Source organism: Pongo abelii, chromosome 1 (assembly GCF_028885655.2).
Source record: "Pongo abelii isolate AG06213 chromosome 1, NHGRI_mPonAbe1-v2.0_pri, whole genome shotgun sequence".
Lineage (NCBI taxonomy): Eukaryota > Metazoa > Chordata > Mammalia > Primates > Hominidae > Pongo > Pongo abelii.
In genome coordinates, this window is record NC_071985.2 from 184,597,675 (window position 1) to 184,617,053 (window position 19,379).

Sequence of the window (19,379 nt, forward strand, 5' to 3'; positions counted from 1 at the left end):
TCACATGGTATAAAATCATCTGCTGTGTGTCTCCCTCAGGGATCTGGGGACTGTATCTGATTCATCTCTGTGGCCTCATTGCCAAACATGGTGTCTGGCACATAGTAGGCACTCAGTAAACGAAGGTTGAACAGAAGAAACACTGAGACCCACAAGCTGATCCCCTGACCAAATTTGGTGTGATTTCTTGTAAATCACTTTCTCTCCATGTTTCAGATTTCTTAGCTGAAAACTAAGCTGAAACCATCTTACCTCTTAAGATAGGTTGTAGCAGTGCAGCAGTGTAGAAGAATACACCTCAGCCATGTATGTGGCTTGGGCCATTACACACTCCTTAGCTTCAACCCCAGCTGGGACTCAGCATCATCTGCCAAGTTGTCTGAGTTTCCCTCCCTGATCTACTACCTCATTTTCCAAGACGTTTTTAAATTTTTTTACTTTTTCAAAATATGATAGTTCACATCTATCAAAGAGATAGGCCTTGTCTCTTCTTTCACAGAGGAAAGTAAAGGAATTTCCACAGTTTTGAAGCATCACACCTACAGACTTAACTATGTCCTCCATTTTCTTGCCTCCTGTCCCAAAAGAGTTCCTTATTTGGGGCTGGTGATTCTCTCCATCTGGGCTCTGGATTTCAATCCACCTGCCTTCCTAAGTACCTTGTTCCTTCAGTTATGCTCCTGCTCTAGTGGTTCCTTCCCAGCATCGTGTAAATATATTTGATCACTCATTTCTTACAAAAGCAAAGAAACCCTCCTTAAAGGGCACTCTGTCACCCAGCGGCTATCATATCTCCCTTCTTTCACATCCAGGCTCCTGGAAAGACGAGCTACACCCACTGTGTATGTTCCCTGGTAATGCCCTTGCCATTTGCCTTCCCCTCCCAGCCTTCTGCTTGATGTGTTTTCACCAAGGTCCCCAGTGACTTCCTCGTCACTAAATCCTTGTGTGTTTCTCACACTCTCCCTGCACTGTTTGACACGATCATTCCTCCTTCACTGAGAAACCTGTTCTGCATGTTGGGGATTTCTTCCCATCTCTCTGGTTTCTCAGTCTCCTTGATGGGCCCTCTCCTCTGTGTCCAGCCATCTTCTCTCTAATCCTACCAAGCATTCCTCAGCTTCTCTCCTCACTTCCTATTGTTCCCATTGCCTTCAGTGTGCCCTTGGCTCTGGGTTGAAATCTGTACTCCTCACCTGTTACAGATGATCTGCCTTTGGGCCTAGTGATCTGCCTTTGGGACACCTCTGACCTCATCTTATACCACACTTCCCATTTGCCACCATGCTGTAGCCCTGGAGGCCTTCTTCCAGGTCCTTTCTGTTGCTACTCCCTTGCTCCTGATCTGCGTGCCCTCCCTCCCTGTCACTGAGAGAGGCCTCCCCAGCCACTCAGTCTAAAGTAGCCTCTCCATTGCTGTCTGTCACATCACCCTACTTCAAGTCTCTGCATAGCATTTCCTATTTACTTTTTTTACTTGATAATTTTCTTTCTTCTCCCACTTCCATTAGAATTAAACTTTACGAGCATCTTGTTCAGGGCTAGCCTATAGTAAGTGCTCAATAAATATTTGTTGATTCAATGAATGATGATTCCCAAATCTGTATTTGACTCAATTCACACTTCTGATTTCTTGATCTATGTATCAAAGTGCCCGCTGGTTATCTCTTCACGGATGTCCACATGACATTGGCAAAACTGCACTGCTCACTTCTCTCTCTTTCTTCCTCTCCTTCTCTGTGAAGCCTTCGCCTCTTCTGTGTTCCCTGTCTTGGTGAATAGTACCACCAGCCAGGCACCCAGGCCTCATCCTTGACTCCTCCACATCCCTCACTACCCATCTGTTTGGCCCCAAATCTCTCTTAAACCACTGCTGATCCACTCCCCCATTTTCTAAGCCATTTTAAAGTTTCTCTACTTTTTCCAAATATGGAGAGAACCATCTGCATCTCTCCATAGCTACTGCCCTTCTCATAGCCCACACTCATTTCTCCCCTCCATTACTCTGGCAGCTTCCAGACTCCTCTCTCCATTATGTAACCAGAGCAATCTTCAGACACCAGATATCCGTTGACCACCACCCAGTCACAGCCTGTTCAGAATGTTCATTATTGAAGGGTAAGCTGCTAAACCTGCCATAGAAGCACCTTTGTAATCTGGTTTCTGGCTGTATCTCCTGTATTATTTTTCAGCAGTATTCCCCTTGAACTTTAAGTTATTACCATGATGAACTGCTGTATTCCCTGAACAAGCCTTGTTCCCCGTCACCTTGGGGAATTTGCAAATACTTTTCCACATGCCTGGAACACAGGTCCCACTACCTACCTTCCATCTGTGCTGCTTTGCCTGGCTAACTGCTGCTTACCACCCAGATCTGCTTAGGTGAGCCTTCCTTCAGGAAATCATCTCTGACCTTTTGGGGTGGGTGGATGCTTCTGTCATTCATCTTAGAGCACCCAGTGCCTACTTCAGTTCTCTTCTTACTGTATCTTTGCCTCCAAGGAGCCTTGTCTAACCCTTATTGCCTATAAATGCTTGCCTTGTACATGAATGAGAAGGAAATTCACTTGCCTAAGGCCATACATCTGATTAGAGACAGCCAAGCTGAACTGGGCTTTCAGGCTACCTGCTGTCACCAGAGGTTTCTTGTATTACTGAAATATAATGTTGATTTTTTTTTTTTTTTTTTTTTTTTTTTTTACTAAAGACAGGCAGGTTTGACGCCTGTCTCCTATCCCACAATATAACCACTGTTTTTAGCCTAATTATTTGAGCTGTTCCAGATTGCATTTGGCTGGTTCTTCCCATGCAAGCTGTCTGCTGGATTGAGATTGTTTGTATTTATTTTATCTGATTTTATTACATGTAGTCACATTTGCCATATAAAAAAATAGAAAAGCCTTTATGCTCACAGAGTTGGTGAGGATTTCTTCTTCTCTTTGATTTTAAAATAATTCCTTACCCGATAGCAGAGGGTTGGGGCAAACATTGACGCTGCTTTGGAAAGATAAAAGCAGGAGAGCTGAAGCAGAGTCTTGCTCTAATGACAAACTCCAGAATGACAGTTAAACCTATTAAGGTCAAATGACCTTTTGTGAGTGTCTGAGTTTTCTAAATGAGCCTCAGCATTGCGTTCTGGTTAATTTTTATAACTTTTTTAATAGGACACATTAGCACTGTTATAAACCTTGTTAATTAAGCAATAATCTCAAATGCTCCCTCGCAGAGGGAGACATTCCCGGCAACTGCAGGTGATTAATATCTAGAGTCTAACGAAAGCCTTTTAATCAACCTGAGAAGCTTTTCGTTCAGTGCTGTTACCCACAGGAAATGAGAATGATTGAAATTCTATGGGGGCTCCTCCAAAAACCTTCCTCCATTTGCACCTTTCTCCTTCTACCTCTTCCCTAGATTAATGCTAGGGGCTCCAAGGGCCACCACACCCACTCTCCTGCCTTCTCCTTCTGTCTCCTTTGCCACTTTACCTGCCATTATTACCTTGCAGACGATTAGAGACTTCGAGCTGGGGGAATCTTCTTAGATTCTCTGGTTTGAAATGCTACTTTCGTAGATAGTGAAACTGAGACCCAGAGAAGTCCCCCCTAGAGGTTGCATAGCATCTAGGGTTAGAATCAGATACGAATATCTCATCTTCTAAGCAGTTCTCATCACAGTTTGTCTCCCTCATTTGGTTCAGGTTCCTACAAAGTCACTATGGGTGTTTGTTTTCTCCTGGCCCAGGGTAGAGAGGGAATGCCTGAGTGTCCCAGTCTGTTGGGGGGAAACAATGTGGTAACGGTTTTATTAGACTGTGATTCGTGCTTTGACAGAGAGAAAAACCGAGACAGGTGTGAGAGCACAGAGTTCTAGGTAGAGTAGGGTCTCCTAACTCAATCTGATACTAGGTTTCAAGAAGGCTGAATCTGGAAGAATGAGTAGAGCTTAGGAAGGTGAAGGGTGAGGACTTAAGCAGAGATGAGCAAAGTCACTGACAGGTGGAATAGGTTGAAAAGGATGATGAATGTAGCAGAGGTGGGACTAGAGAAACAGGGCCTCCTACCTTCTTGTCTCTCAGTCCTTATGGAAAGGCCAAGACAAGATGAAGTGAGGATTAGTCAGGCTTGGGAATAGTCAGGAAGTGACTGGTAGAGGTCAATTAAAAGCTTTTAAAGGCTTCTCTTTGCAAAACCCTTCTCGGTGGAAAGAAAAGGGTGCCTCAGAGAAAGAACGCTTATAGCAGGTGCACCTGCAGCATGGATGGCAACAGGAGGCAGACTGGCTGGCTCCGTGCCCAGGGAAGGGTTCAGCATATGGGCAGGTAGCAGTGGATTCTGCCCCATACATACTCCCTTTCTCCAGGCCTCGGGCTTCTCATATGTTAGTGGAAAGGTTAGCACAAGTTAGTCTTCACAATCCCCTCTAGTGTTGACATTCTGCATCTCTGAGACAGTTCCCTGTTCTGAGCTGGTTTGGTAATGACAAGATTTTGCTTGTTCTCCATAGCAATTCCTCAAGGTTGGATTGTCATTCCTATTTAGTTGAGAAAACTCAGGCTCAAAGAGTCCCCAAGGGTTTTGCCCATTATTAGACATTCCTGTGGTGCATTCACCACCCACACCCTAGTCCTCTTCCATCCAGAATATTTGTGTTCCCTTAGGTATCCCTGGAAAAGTATTTATTCAGTCATTTAACATGTATTTACTTAAGCTTGCCACTGTGCCAAACACTGTGTTAGGCCCTAGGAATTAATAGTTGTAAATACATAAAATACTCAGAACAACCGCATACAGGTGTAGTATTCCTTACAACTTGAAAAAGGCAACATGTTTATCCCACATGCCTCATGGCAGCATTAAAAAAAAAAAATGCTCTGTAGTTTGTTATCCTTATTTATGAGGTAAGGAATCTAGGGCAGTGAGTTGCACCAGGTCCCCAGGCTAGGCAGTCAATTGAAGTCAGGCTCCAGCCAGACCTTGTCTGGAGCTGGCTTTTTGCTTTATCACAGCAAATGGTGGACTCAGTAAGAGAGTGGCCGTACTGAGCCTCATTAGTAATCACAGCAGTGAGACACTACTTCACACCCACCAGGTTGTCAGAACCTTAATAATGTGACAATGTCAAGTACTATTGAAATGGGGCAACCAGTACTACTTGCATACACTGTTGCTAGGAGTGCCAGTCAGCACAACCACTTTGGAAAACAATTTACCAGGCATCACCTAATAAAGTTGAATATGCACACATCTTAACATTCAGCAAGTCCACGCCTAGGCTGATACTGGAGAATTTCTTTCATGTCTTCCCCAGAGGCATGTGCCAGAGTGTTTTTAATTGCAAAACCAAGTATCCACTGACAATAAAATGGATAAACAAATTGTGATAGAGCCATACAATAGAACACTACTCATCAGTGAAAATGAATGACCTACAAATGTATTTTTCATGAGTAAATCTCAAAACTATAACATTTGAGTAAAAAAAAAAAGCAAGTCAGGATGATATATATAGAGTGGGCACATTTATAAAAAGATTGAAAATGGAAAATAAACTCTTTTATCTAAAGATACGTACATGTGTTAACACTAAAAGAAAAAAAAAAGCAAAAGTTCAGGAGAATGGTTATCTCTGGTGGAGGGGATAGAATTAGGGAGGGGCCTCCAGGTGCTTGGGAGGAACCAATAGTATCCTGCTCCACTGAGTGGTGGACACGTGGGCCCTTTATCATTACTTTTAAAGTGTACATTTACAGTGTATATCTCCTCTTTTCTAAGTATCTGTGATGCAAATTTTAAAATATAGCTATGCCAGATACATGAACTGGTATTTGGGAAGTATGTTGAGAGGCGCATTTTCTTTTACCCTCCTTAAAAGATATTTACTCGAATTCACCATTAATCGTTGGCCTTGTTTCTTCTCCCCGTCTAGAGTGTTTGTATGACAGAATAGCACAAGAAACTGTGGATGAAACTGAAATTGCACAGAGACTCTCCAAAGTCAACAAGTACATCTGTGAAAAAATCATGGATATCAATAAATCCTGTAAAAATGAAGAACGAAGGGAAGCAAAATACAATTTGCAATAAACTTTGGATTTTTCATAAAGCTTTCGTGTTTTCCTTGTGTGGCATGTGATTTGCGAGCGATGGTGCCGTCCAAATCAGACCCCACCATGCATGGTGGTGTGTGGGCAGGGATCCATCGGGTTCTGGGGTCAGCGGCTTGTTCTGAATGTTGACAGTCCAAAGAAGACAGATGGCTTTGCTGAGACTCAGGAGCAGCCTGGCACTGGTGTCCTGGGAATGGGGAAAACACTCTTCTTGGAGGGGGATGAGGTTGCCTCAGTTGCCTGTCACTTGACTGGGATTTGAATGGATATTTTTACTGTCCAAGGAGTTCTTTGTTGCTCTATTTTGTTCTATAATAAATTTTCATTAATTCTTTGATGTAGATAGTCTTTATCCTCATTTCTTTAGTATATTACGTATACAGTGGGGGTGACCAGAGTGTTGTGCCGCCTGGCATGCCCTTCCTTTCAGGGGAGGAATATTCCGGCTGAAGGAGAGAAAATTCCTAAGAGATGTGGTTGCTTTCTGCAGATCTGAAGGGCTGTCTCAAAAACAGATCTCTTTCTCTGACTTCAAAGGCCAGATCTTGGACCAGTCACCTTTCTCACTCAAGGTGATCTGAGATTCAGCTTCCCTGATAATTTGAATCAATCTTTGTCAAGGGGTGAAGACGGGGTGATAATGTTAGATGAGTATAGGGTTACATTCAGGAACTAGGGGCAATGTTACCTGGTATCGGTTCTTTCATCCTATCTTGTATCTCAAATGTTCTTTCAAGTTACATAATTTTTATCTCATTCTTTATTCAGTTACTGAGTCTCTAAGGTGCCTGGCACACATTCTGGCAAACCACGTTAGAACTTGCTGTTGATTTGCACTTTGCTTTCTGTAATGCCTGTGAAGTATGCATGGCATATTAGAAAGGGCAAGGGCTTTGGGCCGATGCATCTAGATTCCAAGCCTGGCTCCCCTGCCTGCTTTGGGCTTAACCTGGCCTCTCTGAGTTTCCATTTTCTATTTCACAAAAAGGAGATAATATCTACCTTTCAGAGGTGCTACAAGGATTAGAGATAACATAAGTGTTCAATAAATGTTGGCAACTTGTTACTCATTTCTGATTATCGGCTGTTATCATTGGTTAGAAAAGTGGCCTCTGGTTTCTCTAATGGGTCATCCATTAATTGGTAGTCTGTAATCAAAAGCTCAGGGTCCCTGGAGTAAGTAGGAGAGGTGGCTGCCACTTTGAGAACTTTTATTTTAATTGTCTTTCAGTTAACTAAACTTATTCTCAGAGTTCTTATCAGTAATAAGGAGGAAAATAATGCCTACCTCATAGGCCATGTGGATAACTTAATTAATAATAACAGATAGTTAATATGTGCCAAGACTTTTCTAAGTGTTTAACATAGTATGTTAACTCATTTCACAAAGTAAGTAAAGTTCCTGACACTTAGTAGATAGATGTTCAATAAATATTTGATAAGATATGTTCATTTAAGGGCATGGGGAAGCTCGGGCATGAGTTGTGTGGAATGCGTGAGAGGCTGGAAAAAAAACTTTGCATCATTGTTGAGCTCATCCTCTTTTCCCTCTGTGCATAACAAAGACGCTAACACCCAGAGGCTCTGCATTTCTCCTTAAAGACTAATAAAATATGGTACCTGCTTTACAAGTGCTTTTAGGTTAGTGGGGGAATAGTTGTGGAAATAACTACAATAAAAATGCTATGGTATTTTTGAACGTGCTTTGCGTAATGTTTAATGCATATATTCAAGAGAACAAGGCAGTTAAAGATTATGGGATCTGGGTTTAAATCCTGGATTCGCCACTTCCAAGCAGGTCACTTGACCTCTGGGCCTTGTTTCTTCTGGTGTGGAGAGAATGATCCCTAATTCAGGGTTGTTGTGGAGAGTAATCTAGATAATATCTGAGAAAAGGGCTCTATAAATCAAAAAGACCCTTGCAGATGTTCGTTATTATCCTTAGCGTAGAAGGCAGAATGAAATCAGAAGTAGATGCAACAAGGAATCATGCTTGTAAGAGCCAGTTCTGATGTAATCGGGAGGCTTCACACACTAATTAGGCTGAGACGGTTTGGCCTCTGTTGTGTACCTGGTGCCTTGTTATTGTGATATGAGGGCAAGACCATCATTCTTACACCCATACAAATGAAGAAATGGGCTCAAAAAAGGTTAAATAATTTCTTGCTCAAGGTCCTGGAGCTGTCAGCAGTGGACCTGGATCAGAACTCAGGTCTGTGAAAAACCTGCCCTTTTACCTCTTCCCTGGAAGATGAGTGGAAAATTGTGGTCTAGGCTGAGAATCTAGTCACATAATCTCAGGACATGTTTAGGGTAAACCCAACCTAAGTATTAGTCAATGGAAATCAGTTCTATTAATTCAGGCCATTTGGAGGGACTGGGAATGATAGTACTGCTTATAAACATTCGCAGTTTTAATACATTCAAGTACATACAAAAACTCAAATTCATTTTGTTTGGTAGAGTGTTTCACAAACTTGCCCAACCTTAAGAATTGGCTGAGGTGCTTAAAATACAAATTTCCTATGCTTTGGCTTGGAGAGCCTGATTCGGTAGGTCTGGCGTAAGGCTGGGAACGTGTATTTTAACACATATATCACTTTTGAAAAATCAGTTAAAGTCATTAGAAGACCTTCATTAAAATGAAGGAATAAGAGTGTTCGCTATGTTAAAAAAAAAAAAAAATGGATGGGGAGCCAACAAACTGATGGTCTTTCTAATGTGCCTGAGGATACTTGAAACTGAGAGTAAATTTCTTCTTAAGTAACTGAGACTCTGTCCTAACACCTGTTTAGAATTCCTCTTCATGGCCACCAAATGCTGTTCAGCTGGACACTATGCAGAAGGTGACTTTCTGTCTAGGCTCAAATGATTTTTCCTCACTTGTACACTTAGAGTCTTTGGATTCTTGTGCCAGGCCAGTGAGTTGTGTAGGAGAGGACTGTCAATACTGAATTGGCAGGACCTGAATCAATGAGGTTTGGGCACTGTCTTCAGAAGCCCTGGCAACAAGTTTTCTGATACCAGATGAAACAGAAAGATGGGGCTTGGCTTTATTTCCTTGCTTAGGAAAGTATATTGGTGACTTTTAGGTGCTTGTATGCATTTCTAACTTGCAATTTTTTTTGTAATTATAGAGAAAAACTACTTTCTAGAAATTATTGCCAAAAATAGGAAATATCCCCCAAACTGCACTGCTGAAAGCACTCTGATGTATCTCATGTAGTCTTTTTTCAAGGGTGAAAATATGTATTTGCCATACCTATGATTATAGCACATAGTCAGGTTTGTATCCTTCCCTTTGCATTTAACATGTTTTACCATTGCTCCGTAAAATTCATAACTATCAGTTCTAACATCCACAAAGTGGACCAACATAAAGCTGCAATTGAGTAGACCACCTGGTCAGCTGCCCAAGCTCTAACCCACAGATCAAGGGTTTGTGAAGGGCCTGGCTGCACACTTTTCATCACGCACAGGGGTAAAGTGAGCTAGAGTTAGGAGGCAGATTCTTGCGAGTTTAGTTTCCAACTCTAGCACTTACCAACAAATGAGGCAAGTTACTTCGTCTTTCTTAACACCAGCTTTTTCATCTACAAAATAGAGGAAACAAGGTCTAGTTATGGGGTTATTAGGAGTAATGAGAGTGTAATTAATGTGCCCCAGCAAGAGAGGGGCTAAATGGCTGTCAGTGTTAATGTTGGGCTTCCTCTCCTCTCTTCACTCCCTACACCTGTTCATTCCTCACTGAAGTGTGCTCCTCCTAACCTGCCGACCCCGTACGCAGTGACCTTGGCTTTCATACCCACCTTTGGCTCTCTGGACATCTTCTGCTTATCCCATAGTTCTCCGTACATGCGGGCTTTCCCCCGTGTATGCTGACTAGCTCGCTCCTCGGCTTCCAGCTCCCCTCACCTACCTCAGCCCCTACTCACTGCCACCCAAGTGGCCCATTTACACTTCCTTGGATTTTTAGACTCTTTATAAATTAAACCCAGATGAAAATTTTTCTGTTTCACAGTGTGTTCTCTTTATATTTTCCATCGTTTTCTTAGAGTGGTTGTACCTGGGTCAAAAGGAATGACATTTTATCACTCTTGATACATATAGTGGGTGTGACCACTTTTTAAATTATTTTGCCCACTTAATAGGTGAAAAATAGCATCTAGTTATATTTTCTTTTATTATAGCCAAGACTGCATATCTCTCCAGAGTTTGGCTACTTCTTTGTAGAAAAGGAAAACTTCTTTAAAACCTATAAGTAGTTTCAGCAGAATCCATTTCATTTTCTGTGTTTAGTTTTCTTATGGACCAATGTGTTAACTTGGGCATATAATTTTTGCCTATATGTCTGCAAATAGACAAACCAATAGATATTTTCACTTCTTTTGAAGAGATTGATCCGCTTCTGCCAGGCAGCTTCATAGGCTCATGGAATCTAAGGATCAAAAATGAACTTTGAGGTTTTCCACCCGAATCTCCTCCCCATTGTAAGCAAATGCCATTCCAGACCATGCTTGAATACCTCCAAGCACAAGGAATTCGTATTCCCACCCAAGAGTCCATCCAGTTATTGCCATCAGTAAAATATTATTCCATTGAGCTAAAAATCTACCTCCCTGAGACTTTCAAAGTCATTCAAATTTTTCCCTTTCAAGCCACACAGAATGTTTCCACTCACAGCCCTTTGTAGAGTTGAAGGTGGCTGTCATTTCTCCTCACCAACTGATAAATAGCTCAAATTCTGCTTCACCATTTCGCATGTGTGGCAGGCTACATGGGAAAGAGTGGGGAGCGTGGATTTAGACAGCCATGTGTTCAAATCCTGTTTCTTCCACTTGGTGTGTGACCTTAAACGAATTCTTAACCTCTCTGAGCTTCAGTTTTCTCATTTTAATAATGGGAATAGTAATATCTATCTCACAGGATTATGTCAAGAGTTAAGTAAGATAATGTGAGTAAAGTATTCTAGGCATTCGGTATGTTAGTTCCCTAATCCTGAGAACTCTGACCATCCTGGTTGCTCTTTTATGGATCTGCCCCTGTAGATGAGACTCAGGACTGGACCTGGTGCTCCAGGAAGAGTTTGGTCAGCAAGATGTCACCCCTTACTCTCCGACTTTGAATTAGCATCTTTAGCAATAGAATTGTCTCATATTGAACCCATAAGGCTCAGTAAGGTAATATTGACAGTATGTGGTGAGGGAAATGTTACCAGTCCTCTATTCTCTCTTTTTGGCTAACACGATACTTGTCCCTTTAGTTTACTGTGTTATAAGGGAAAGAGCATCAATTTTGGAGCCAGAGAGACTGACACTGAATTCAGACCCTGTGATTACAGGAAATTGGACAAGTTTCTTAAAGTCTTCCAACCCCAGTCCCCCTGCTCATTATGCAGTTGTTGGGTAGTCATACTGACCTGCCACTGTGCCACACCTGCAGTCCCCACTCGACCCCACTTCCAGCCTTCAGTAAATGTGAAATCTTTTTTTTCTTATTTTCCTCTCCTTTTTAATCCTAACAGATCTTTAGTCTTCCCCACCCTTTAATTGTGTAAAATTTTCAAGTACATTTCTTAAATGAAATACAGGACTTTGCATTCGTCCCTGTTCCATTTATCTTACTGGTTTCAGCCCAACATTTCAGCTGGTCGAGAACTTCTTTACAAGTTGTGTTTAAAATACAAAAGACCCCTCAATCCCTCCCTATTCACCAATGCCCACCCTCCCACCCACCCCAAATAAACAAACAATAACCAGATTTATTGACCAGTACTTATGCCAAGTTGTCGATTTTCTCCGTCTCTGTTCCTCTTGTCTGAATAATTTCTCTCTGTTCTTCTTATGTGAATTATCTGAATAATTCACAAACTGTAACATAATTCCGTTCACTATCCACTTTAGCCTCTTGGTTTCTGTTTTGTTCACTGCTGTATTCCCAAAACCTGGCATATAGTGCACACCCATTAAAAAGTTATTGAATGAATAAATGACAAAAGTCAAAGACCTATTAGGAGACTGGGGCCCAATCCAGGCCTGGATGACAGTGAAGGACCCTACAGATGGAGGGAGAGCAATGGAGCAGAGGCAAACCTGGGGTCACCACAACTCAGTCCCAGTGCTGGAAAGACAGCTCTGTCCCTGGTGAGTTCAGGCAGCCCAGGCCTTGGCCACTGCCTAGTGTCAGACCACAGGGGTTCCTGATCTGGGCAGTGCTGAAATGGGGAGAGGAAGGTAATAAATATCCAGGGCCTGGGTCACCCCCACACTGATTGTTCTCTGAGGAATCTGGGCCAGGGACCCTCCTCACCCCTGGAATAGGCACCTAAAATTTACCCAGAAATCCTTAGTGAGCCCATATTGCCAACAGTCACACTGGACCCCATCGGCCTTGTTGCAGCAGCCGTCAGAGAAGCCACACAGGGAACAAATGCCAAGGTGGCGTTCCCTGCATCATTGTCCTTGGTTCCCTGCCATTGATTCCTCAGCATTTCTCATTCATGGCCACATGCAGCTATGGCCAGCACTCAGCAGAAATGTGGTTTCCATGTTAAGGTCATTTCTGGAGACTTTAGGGTCTGAATTGCAGTGATCACGAGACTGTGAGGGTCTCTTACACTAATACCCCAATTCCACCTCACATAAACCTTACCCTACTCCCACCTCTGGGAAAAGAGTGGCTCAATTTAAATGATTTTCTGGAATCAGCCATATGTCAGCCTAGTTATAAATGGCCTTGCACTGTCCACACTGTCCTGCCCCTGTGGAGCACCCTCAAGCTTTACACATTCCCCCCGCTCCTCTGCCTCTCTACCTTCAGCTGCTTGGCTCTGCTCAGTCTGGGGCTCTAACTCATCCTTGTCCCTCTTTTAGATCATTAACCATGGGAGAAAAAAAAAAAACAACTATCCTCTCTGGGCTTGAAGGCTCAGATTAAATATCATTTCCTCTAAGAGCCTGTTACCATCTATTCCTAAAGGACTCCCTCCCTTCTCTAGTTTTCCAAATCTTCCTCCATCCTTCATTCTCAGCCCCAGTCTTCCCTGTACCTTAACACTCAGAGGATTGTATTGTAATATTAATTTAGCTCCCTCTTCTCACAAGGCTGTCAGTGAACTGCAGGCAGGACTGTGTTAATTCATTTGTATACATGTTTGCTGAACCCTTACACTGTGCTAGGTGCAAGAGATATAGTTATGGGTGATATTTTTTAATTAACTAATATTTATTGAACATTTACTGTGTGGTAGCACTGTTCACTTTTTAATTCTCACGCAACCCTGTGAAGCAGGTACTATTACCATTTGCATTTCACAAATGTGGAAACTGACTTAATGAGGTTAAGTAATTTGCCCAAGATGGCACAGCTGTGATCTGGAGGAGCCTGAACTGGCATCTAAGCCTGTGTGACTCCAATGTCTGGCGTCTTAATGATCATGCTAGATGCTACCTTAGATCTCTCAACATTGTCATAAGCTGTTTTTTCCATCTGAAACTTCTCCTGCCTCCTCTGCTCTATGACCTGCTTCTTCTCCTCCTTCCAGGAGATCTTTTGTGCTCCATCTCCAGCCTGGGTTAGAACCCCTCCCCCTGCTCTGTGGCACCTCTTGTGACCTCTGGTAGAGCCTCATCAAGCTGTCCCATCATTGTGTGTCTATCTTTCTCCCTGGACTAAGCCCTTTAAGGTGGGGACCACCTTGTGTTAATCTCTGAGTCCCCAGGCCCAGTACAGAGCCTGTACGGATGGCATGGACCTCTCCCTAGAAGCCTGGTCCCTGGTGAGGAAATGCTATGGGAAATCAATACCAAAAAAGTTATTTCTGCCTAGGGATATAAGGCCTTGAGGGATCAAGGGAGCCCTCCATGAGGAGGTCATGAGGCCTTCTTCTCTTGTTCTCATGGGCTGAAGTTTGATAGGCCATCACCAAGTCAAGAAAGAAGTAAAGGATTTGGCCATAGTTAAGTTGGAGAACTCTGACCTCTCACTGTCAGAATATGACTATGGGCTTCACCGCTTACCAGCTCTGTGACCTCAGGCAAGTTACTTATTTGGTTTGGGACTCAGTTTCCTCTTCCATAAAATGGAAGGCTTCATGTTTCTGTGAGCATTAAGTCAATATCTAAAATGCACTTGTAACTATACCTAGCACATAGAAAGCACTACATAAGTGTTTATAATTATTGTGAGCAATGGGCAAGAGGTGGAAGAGGGTAGGATGAGTTCAGATGTTTCAAGGTGTGAAAGTGAAGCTGGTAGTGGGAGATGAGGCTGGAGAGGTGGGGAGAGGCCCAGTCATGGAGGGCCTTGGTTCCAGGCTGAGCTGCTAGACTCTGAAGACCATGGACACACTGAAGGGTGGGGCTTTGTGCCTTAGAAAAATGATGCTGGCATCAGAATGGTGAATGGTTTGGAGGGAGAGGGAGGAGTTGAGAAGGCTATTGGGGGAATAACTCAGGTGAGAGATGATGAGGGGGCAGATGCCCACCCCCCTTCCTCCTTAAGTGCTGGCACTGCCAGGTGGGAACCTGACTATGAGCACCACAATGCAATGGTGCAGATGGGGAGTGCCCAGGGCAGCCATGTCCAGAGCAGCACCTCCTTCATGCAGCTCCTGAACCCTGGAACCACTCAGCCCACGGAGGTGTGTCAGACACAGCATCCACCCCTATGTCCAGAGGGGAGATCAAACGTGTTTGGGGGAGGGGGGCGCATTTCAGAGTTGTACGTGTCTCCCTCAGATCTTTCCTGAGCCACCTCCTTGATACCGTGGGAACAGCATGGGATGTGGAGTAAAAGAGTGTGGGTTTCAGGAACATGACCTTGGCTAAGTCATACAACCTTCTGAGTCCTGAGATTTATTAGTAACAAGGAGCTGATGTATTACCTTCAGTACAGGAATAACAATGTCAACATTTAAGGCTGTTGCTAAAATGCCCATCCCATGGCAGGTATGTAGTCGGAGCTCACTAACAGGTACTGCCCTCCCATCAGAAGCAGGGAGCATGAGCGCTTAGTTAGGGGTGTCACACTCCACCTGTGGGAGCCTTTGGGCTGGTCACTTCCTTCCTATGAGCCTCAGTTATACAGGCTCAATTATAATATGTGTGTAAAAGTCCCTACTCCACAACCTCCACAAGTGGTGTGGCCCTGACAGCATCCCATGACCCAAATCAGGGTTAGGAAACCTCAGAGCACTCCAGGTGGGAGGTAGATTTTTAGTCTTCCTTCTTCCTCTGCCCCCACCTCTCCCTCCCATCAGGGAGCAGATTCCAGCCCCTGAAACATTCTTTTCCAAAACTAGTGGGAAGCACCTGGCCCTGGATATGAAGAATGACAGCCACTACTGAGAGGCTGTCATTGCTGGTGGAAGAAAAGAATCTGGGGTTCTTTTTTCCAGTGGGTCTTTAAATTATTTTCATTTTGCTGATTCGTGTACTTTTCTGAGCTAAGGAGCTTTGGGAGGTGTTTATAGGCCATTTAAGCAGAAAGCCTTGTTGGCTCCAATCTCTTGGAGAGGAAGAGATTTAACACTGTGTAGCCCAGCCTGTTGCTGCCCTCCACAGGGCCCAGGAGGGCAGGTGGAGGCTTTGCAGGGTGGGGCTGCCATTCAGAGAGCCCAGTCCAGTGCCAAGTAGACCCTACTGGGATTTCTAGTGTTGGCCAATCAAAACCACAGATGGAATGGAACTATGGCCAGATTTGGAGGGAAGTTTTGCTCTCCTAGGTTTTAAATTATGCTTACAAGATGCCTTGTTTTCTTCTTTTCTCTTTTTCTTTCATTTCCTCATTCATTTTGAGTGAGAAGGGCAGCCAACAGGAGCATGCCGATGCTTTCCCCACACCCTTTCCCCAGCCTAGAATCAGGAAATTATTCAATTAGCCTTGTTGAACTCCTGTATGTCAGAAGCTACAGCAAATAATTCATACATTTAATCATATCAAGAGTATTTGGGACTTGGCATTACAGTCTATATTTCTCCTGATGAAGACACCGTAGCCCAGAGAGGTTAGATTATTTGCCCAGTGTCACACAGCTAAAAAGGGAGAGGGTCAAGATTCAAATGCAAGTCCTTCTGAGACCAGGTCCACTGTTCTTTTCATCAAAGCCTCAATGCCTCTAGTAATCAGCAGTGACTGAGAGCCAGCTGGGTGCCAGGCCCTGTGCTATATGGCAAAGAGAAGTGTTTCTCTTCCTCTGGTTGGATTCTAGCCATTTCAGGATTCACCTTGAATCCTCCTTCCCATGTAAAGCAATGCGGGATGGTAGAAAAAGTGGAAAAGTGGAAGCCAATGCCCACCAACAGGATAATTACCTGCATGCATGTGCGCACACACACACACACACACACACACATTGACTTTCATCATAGAGTGAAATGTCAATACAGCAAACAAAAAAATGAACTAGAGTATGTATCAGCATAAATAAATCTGAAAATCATAATGTATAGTAAAAAAGCAAGTGGCAGAGTGAAACAGAGTCTGTGACTATGTATGTAAAATTTTAAATGTGCAAAACCTATTATGGAGTGTTTATAGACATACATGCACAGTCAGAGTATAAACACTCAGGCAGGAAGGACACATGCCAACTTTGGGATAGTCCTTATCAGGAGTGGTGTGGGGAAGAGTGCAAAAGAGGCTTCAGTAATGTTTTAAGTGTTTAAGACAAATAAACCAAAAAGAGACCAGAAGGAAAAAAGGCAAAAAGCAAAAAGGTTCTGATTTATTCTACCTGGGAGGGTACTGGGTGTGTGGGGATGGGGCACTGCACTGCACTATTCGCGCCTGCTCTTCTGTGTAGCTGAAATACAGACCTGGCCTGAAGCTGAAAGTCAGAAAGGGGTCACTGTTCCCTCACAGGCTCTTGAGAGGATTAAATCAGGGATCCGTCGAAGGCACTTTTTGAACTGTAAAATATAGGAATGTCAGTTGGTGCTACGCACTTCTGTGCCCCTTCTTACCTGTCTTCCTGACTAGATTGTGACTTTTTCTTGAAGGCAGGGACAGTTCCAAATTCATCTCTTGACCCCAGCCCAAGCTCAGGAAATGCCAGCTCTAGGCCAGAATCCCAGAGCTAACCAGAGTTGCTATCAGTACCTTCGCCCCAACCCTTCCACTGACCCGGGACTGACCCACCGCCTTGCTCCTGAGGACTGTTTGAATTAAGGAGAAACAGCTTATCCCAGGTTCCCACCCCTTGTGGACACATAAAATTGATTGCTCAGGTACTTACAAATGTCGAGAAGAAGCCTGTTCCTTCAGCCCCATGGGCACGGTGAATGATGTAATAAGAATTCATCCTTCCCAGTCTCTCCCCTGTGGCTCTTAGGCAAGACACACTCGTGAGCTGGATGGATGGGGGCAGGGGCAAATGCAATGTAAGTCACCTAACTGGTCAATAAACTCCCTGAACTGAGTCCCCACAAAGTCTTTACTTGATCTTTCTTTGGCCCTATGATATAATTGTCATGATATAGTTGTCATCATTCCCATTATGAAGATGTGGACGCTGAGGCCGGTGGGGTAATAATGGGCAGAGCCAGGATTCAAATCCAAGTCTGTTGGATTCCAAAACTTCATGGACTGGGAAGTCAGAGATCTCCCCCTCCTCAACCGCAAGAAACCATGTGTGGCAACATGATGCGTTTCCCTCCTTGTAATCCAGTCAGTGCAGGGACTGAAGTAGGATAATCATGTTTCAGAGCCAACCAGAGTGGCTGCCACTCCAAGCTTCCTTTGTATTTTAAATATGTAGTCTCTAATTAGAGTTTGCTTTAATTGCAAGATTTCCATATGCCCCGTGACTGCTGTGCACTCTATCTGGGGATAAACATGTCCATCAAGTTGGAAGCAAATCATGGCTGTTGCCTTGGCCCTGTTATCCCGTTGGCTTGCTCCACTGCAGTTTCTCAAGAGATGTAGCTCACCCTTCCCCCTGTGAAAGTGCTCTGGGGCCCACATTTTAATCAAAAGCGTACCTGCCTCTAGGAAAAAAAGAGTAGAGGCACAGCTCAAAAGTGATTAAATTTAATAACCAAAAGACCAGAAAAGTCTGCTTTGCAATGCATAATTTCACCAGATATTTATTTATTTTGTCATGTGGCCACATTCTATATGCTATGTTTATTTAAAATGCCATTTATTTTAACAGCAGCAATAAAGGAAACACACATTTTTTTTTCCCTCCCCACTGTGTTAAAGGCATTTGTGGTTATTAAATTACTCTTGAGTAGAGGAGTGCCTGTCTCCAAATTTACTCTGAAGTATTTCAATAAAATGATCTCAAATGTTTATTCACTCAGCAAATACTCACCTGAAGCCATTCTGGGCTAGGTGCTGCACTAGCACCAGGATAATGAGGTAGAGCAGAGAAAGTCCTTCTTGCCTCCCAGGAGCTCATGGGCACAGGGCAGGGGGAAGTGACAGATGCATCCCAATGCATAGCACAGGGCCCGGCACCCAGGGACTAGTTAAGCAGTTTTTGTTCAAGAAATGAACGAATGAATGAATGAAGGGATAGGTGTTACCGGGCTGGATTGAAGCCATGTGGGGCACTCAGGGACATCAAGAATGACTGGTTGGTTCTCCTTGAGTGTCCCAGGGGAGGCAACTGCTGTGCTGATTCTCAGGTGAGAGCTGGGCCCGAGGAGGGGTATGGGGTGGCGTTACAAAAGAGGGAGCAGTATGAGGCAAGGTATGTGCTTATCAAGTCCTCTCCCCGCAGCAATCCTCAGGCTACCCCCACTTCCTTCAGTTCTTTGTTTATGTCTTCCTCTTCAGAAAGGTTGTCCTTGTCCACGTTGTCTGAACCAGCACCCACCCCACCTCAGGGTACTCTCTCGTCCTTTTCCTCTGCTTTGTTTGCTTTATTTTCCTCTCATCCTGTTGTGTTTATCTGAATATTGTCTCATCCCATCTTCAGCTAAACTGTAAGGTTCCTAGGAGCAATGCCTAGAAAAGTGTCTAGCATATCATAGGGGCTGAAAAGTTGAATCGATGAATGAGCAACTGAAAAATCTCAGTGTCCCTTCAGCAATATGAGAGCTTCAGTGTAGGGTCTGGAGCATGGGGTCCAAGCAGGGCCTGCTGGAGGACCTGCACAGGTGGTCAGGGCCAGGACCTGCTGGGGCACACAGGCCTCATAGGCTAGCTAAGGAGCTGGACTTCACTTTGAGGTGGCAACAAAGAGTCATTGAAGAGTGTTGAACCAGGAAGTGACATGGTCAGATTGGTGTTTCAGAAGGACCACTCTGGTGGAATCGTAGTTGAT

The 19,379-nt window shown here is 43.8% G+C and overlaps 2 protein-coding genes across 5 annotated transcripts in view; both read left to right on the forward strand.

The window, feature by feature from the left end:
• Nucleotides 1–6,448, forward strand: part of BEND5 (BEN domain containing 5) — a 49,467-nt gene extending 43,019 nt beyond the window's left edge. For both annotated transcript variants that reach the window (XM_002810847.5, XM_024235304.2), the window contains one exon: nt 5,926–6,448. In XM_002810847.5, coding sequence (XP_002810893.1) covers nt 5,926–6,083 — 158 coding nt within the window. In that variant the 3' untranslated portion in view covers nt 6,084–6,448. The remainder of the gene's footprint in view (nt 1–5,925) is intronic.
• The window catches only part of AGBL4 (AGBL carboxypeptidase 4), a 1,546,465-nt gene that overhangs the window by 1,335,711 nt on the left and 191,375 nt on the right, over nt 1–19,379 (forward strand). The window lies entirely within an intron of this gene.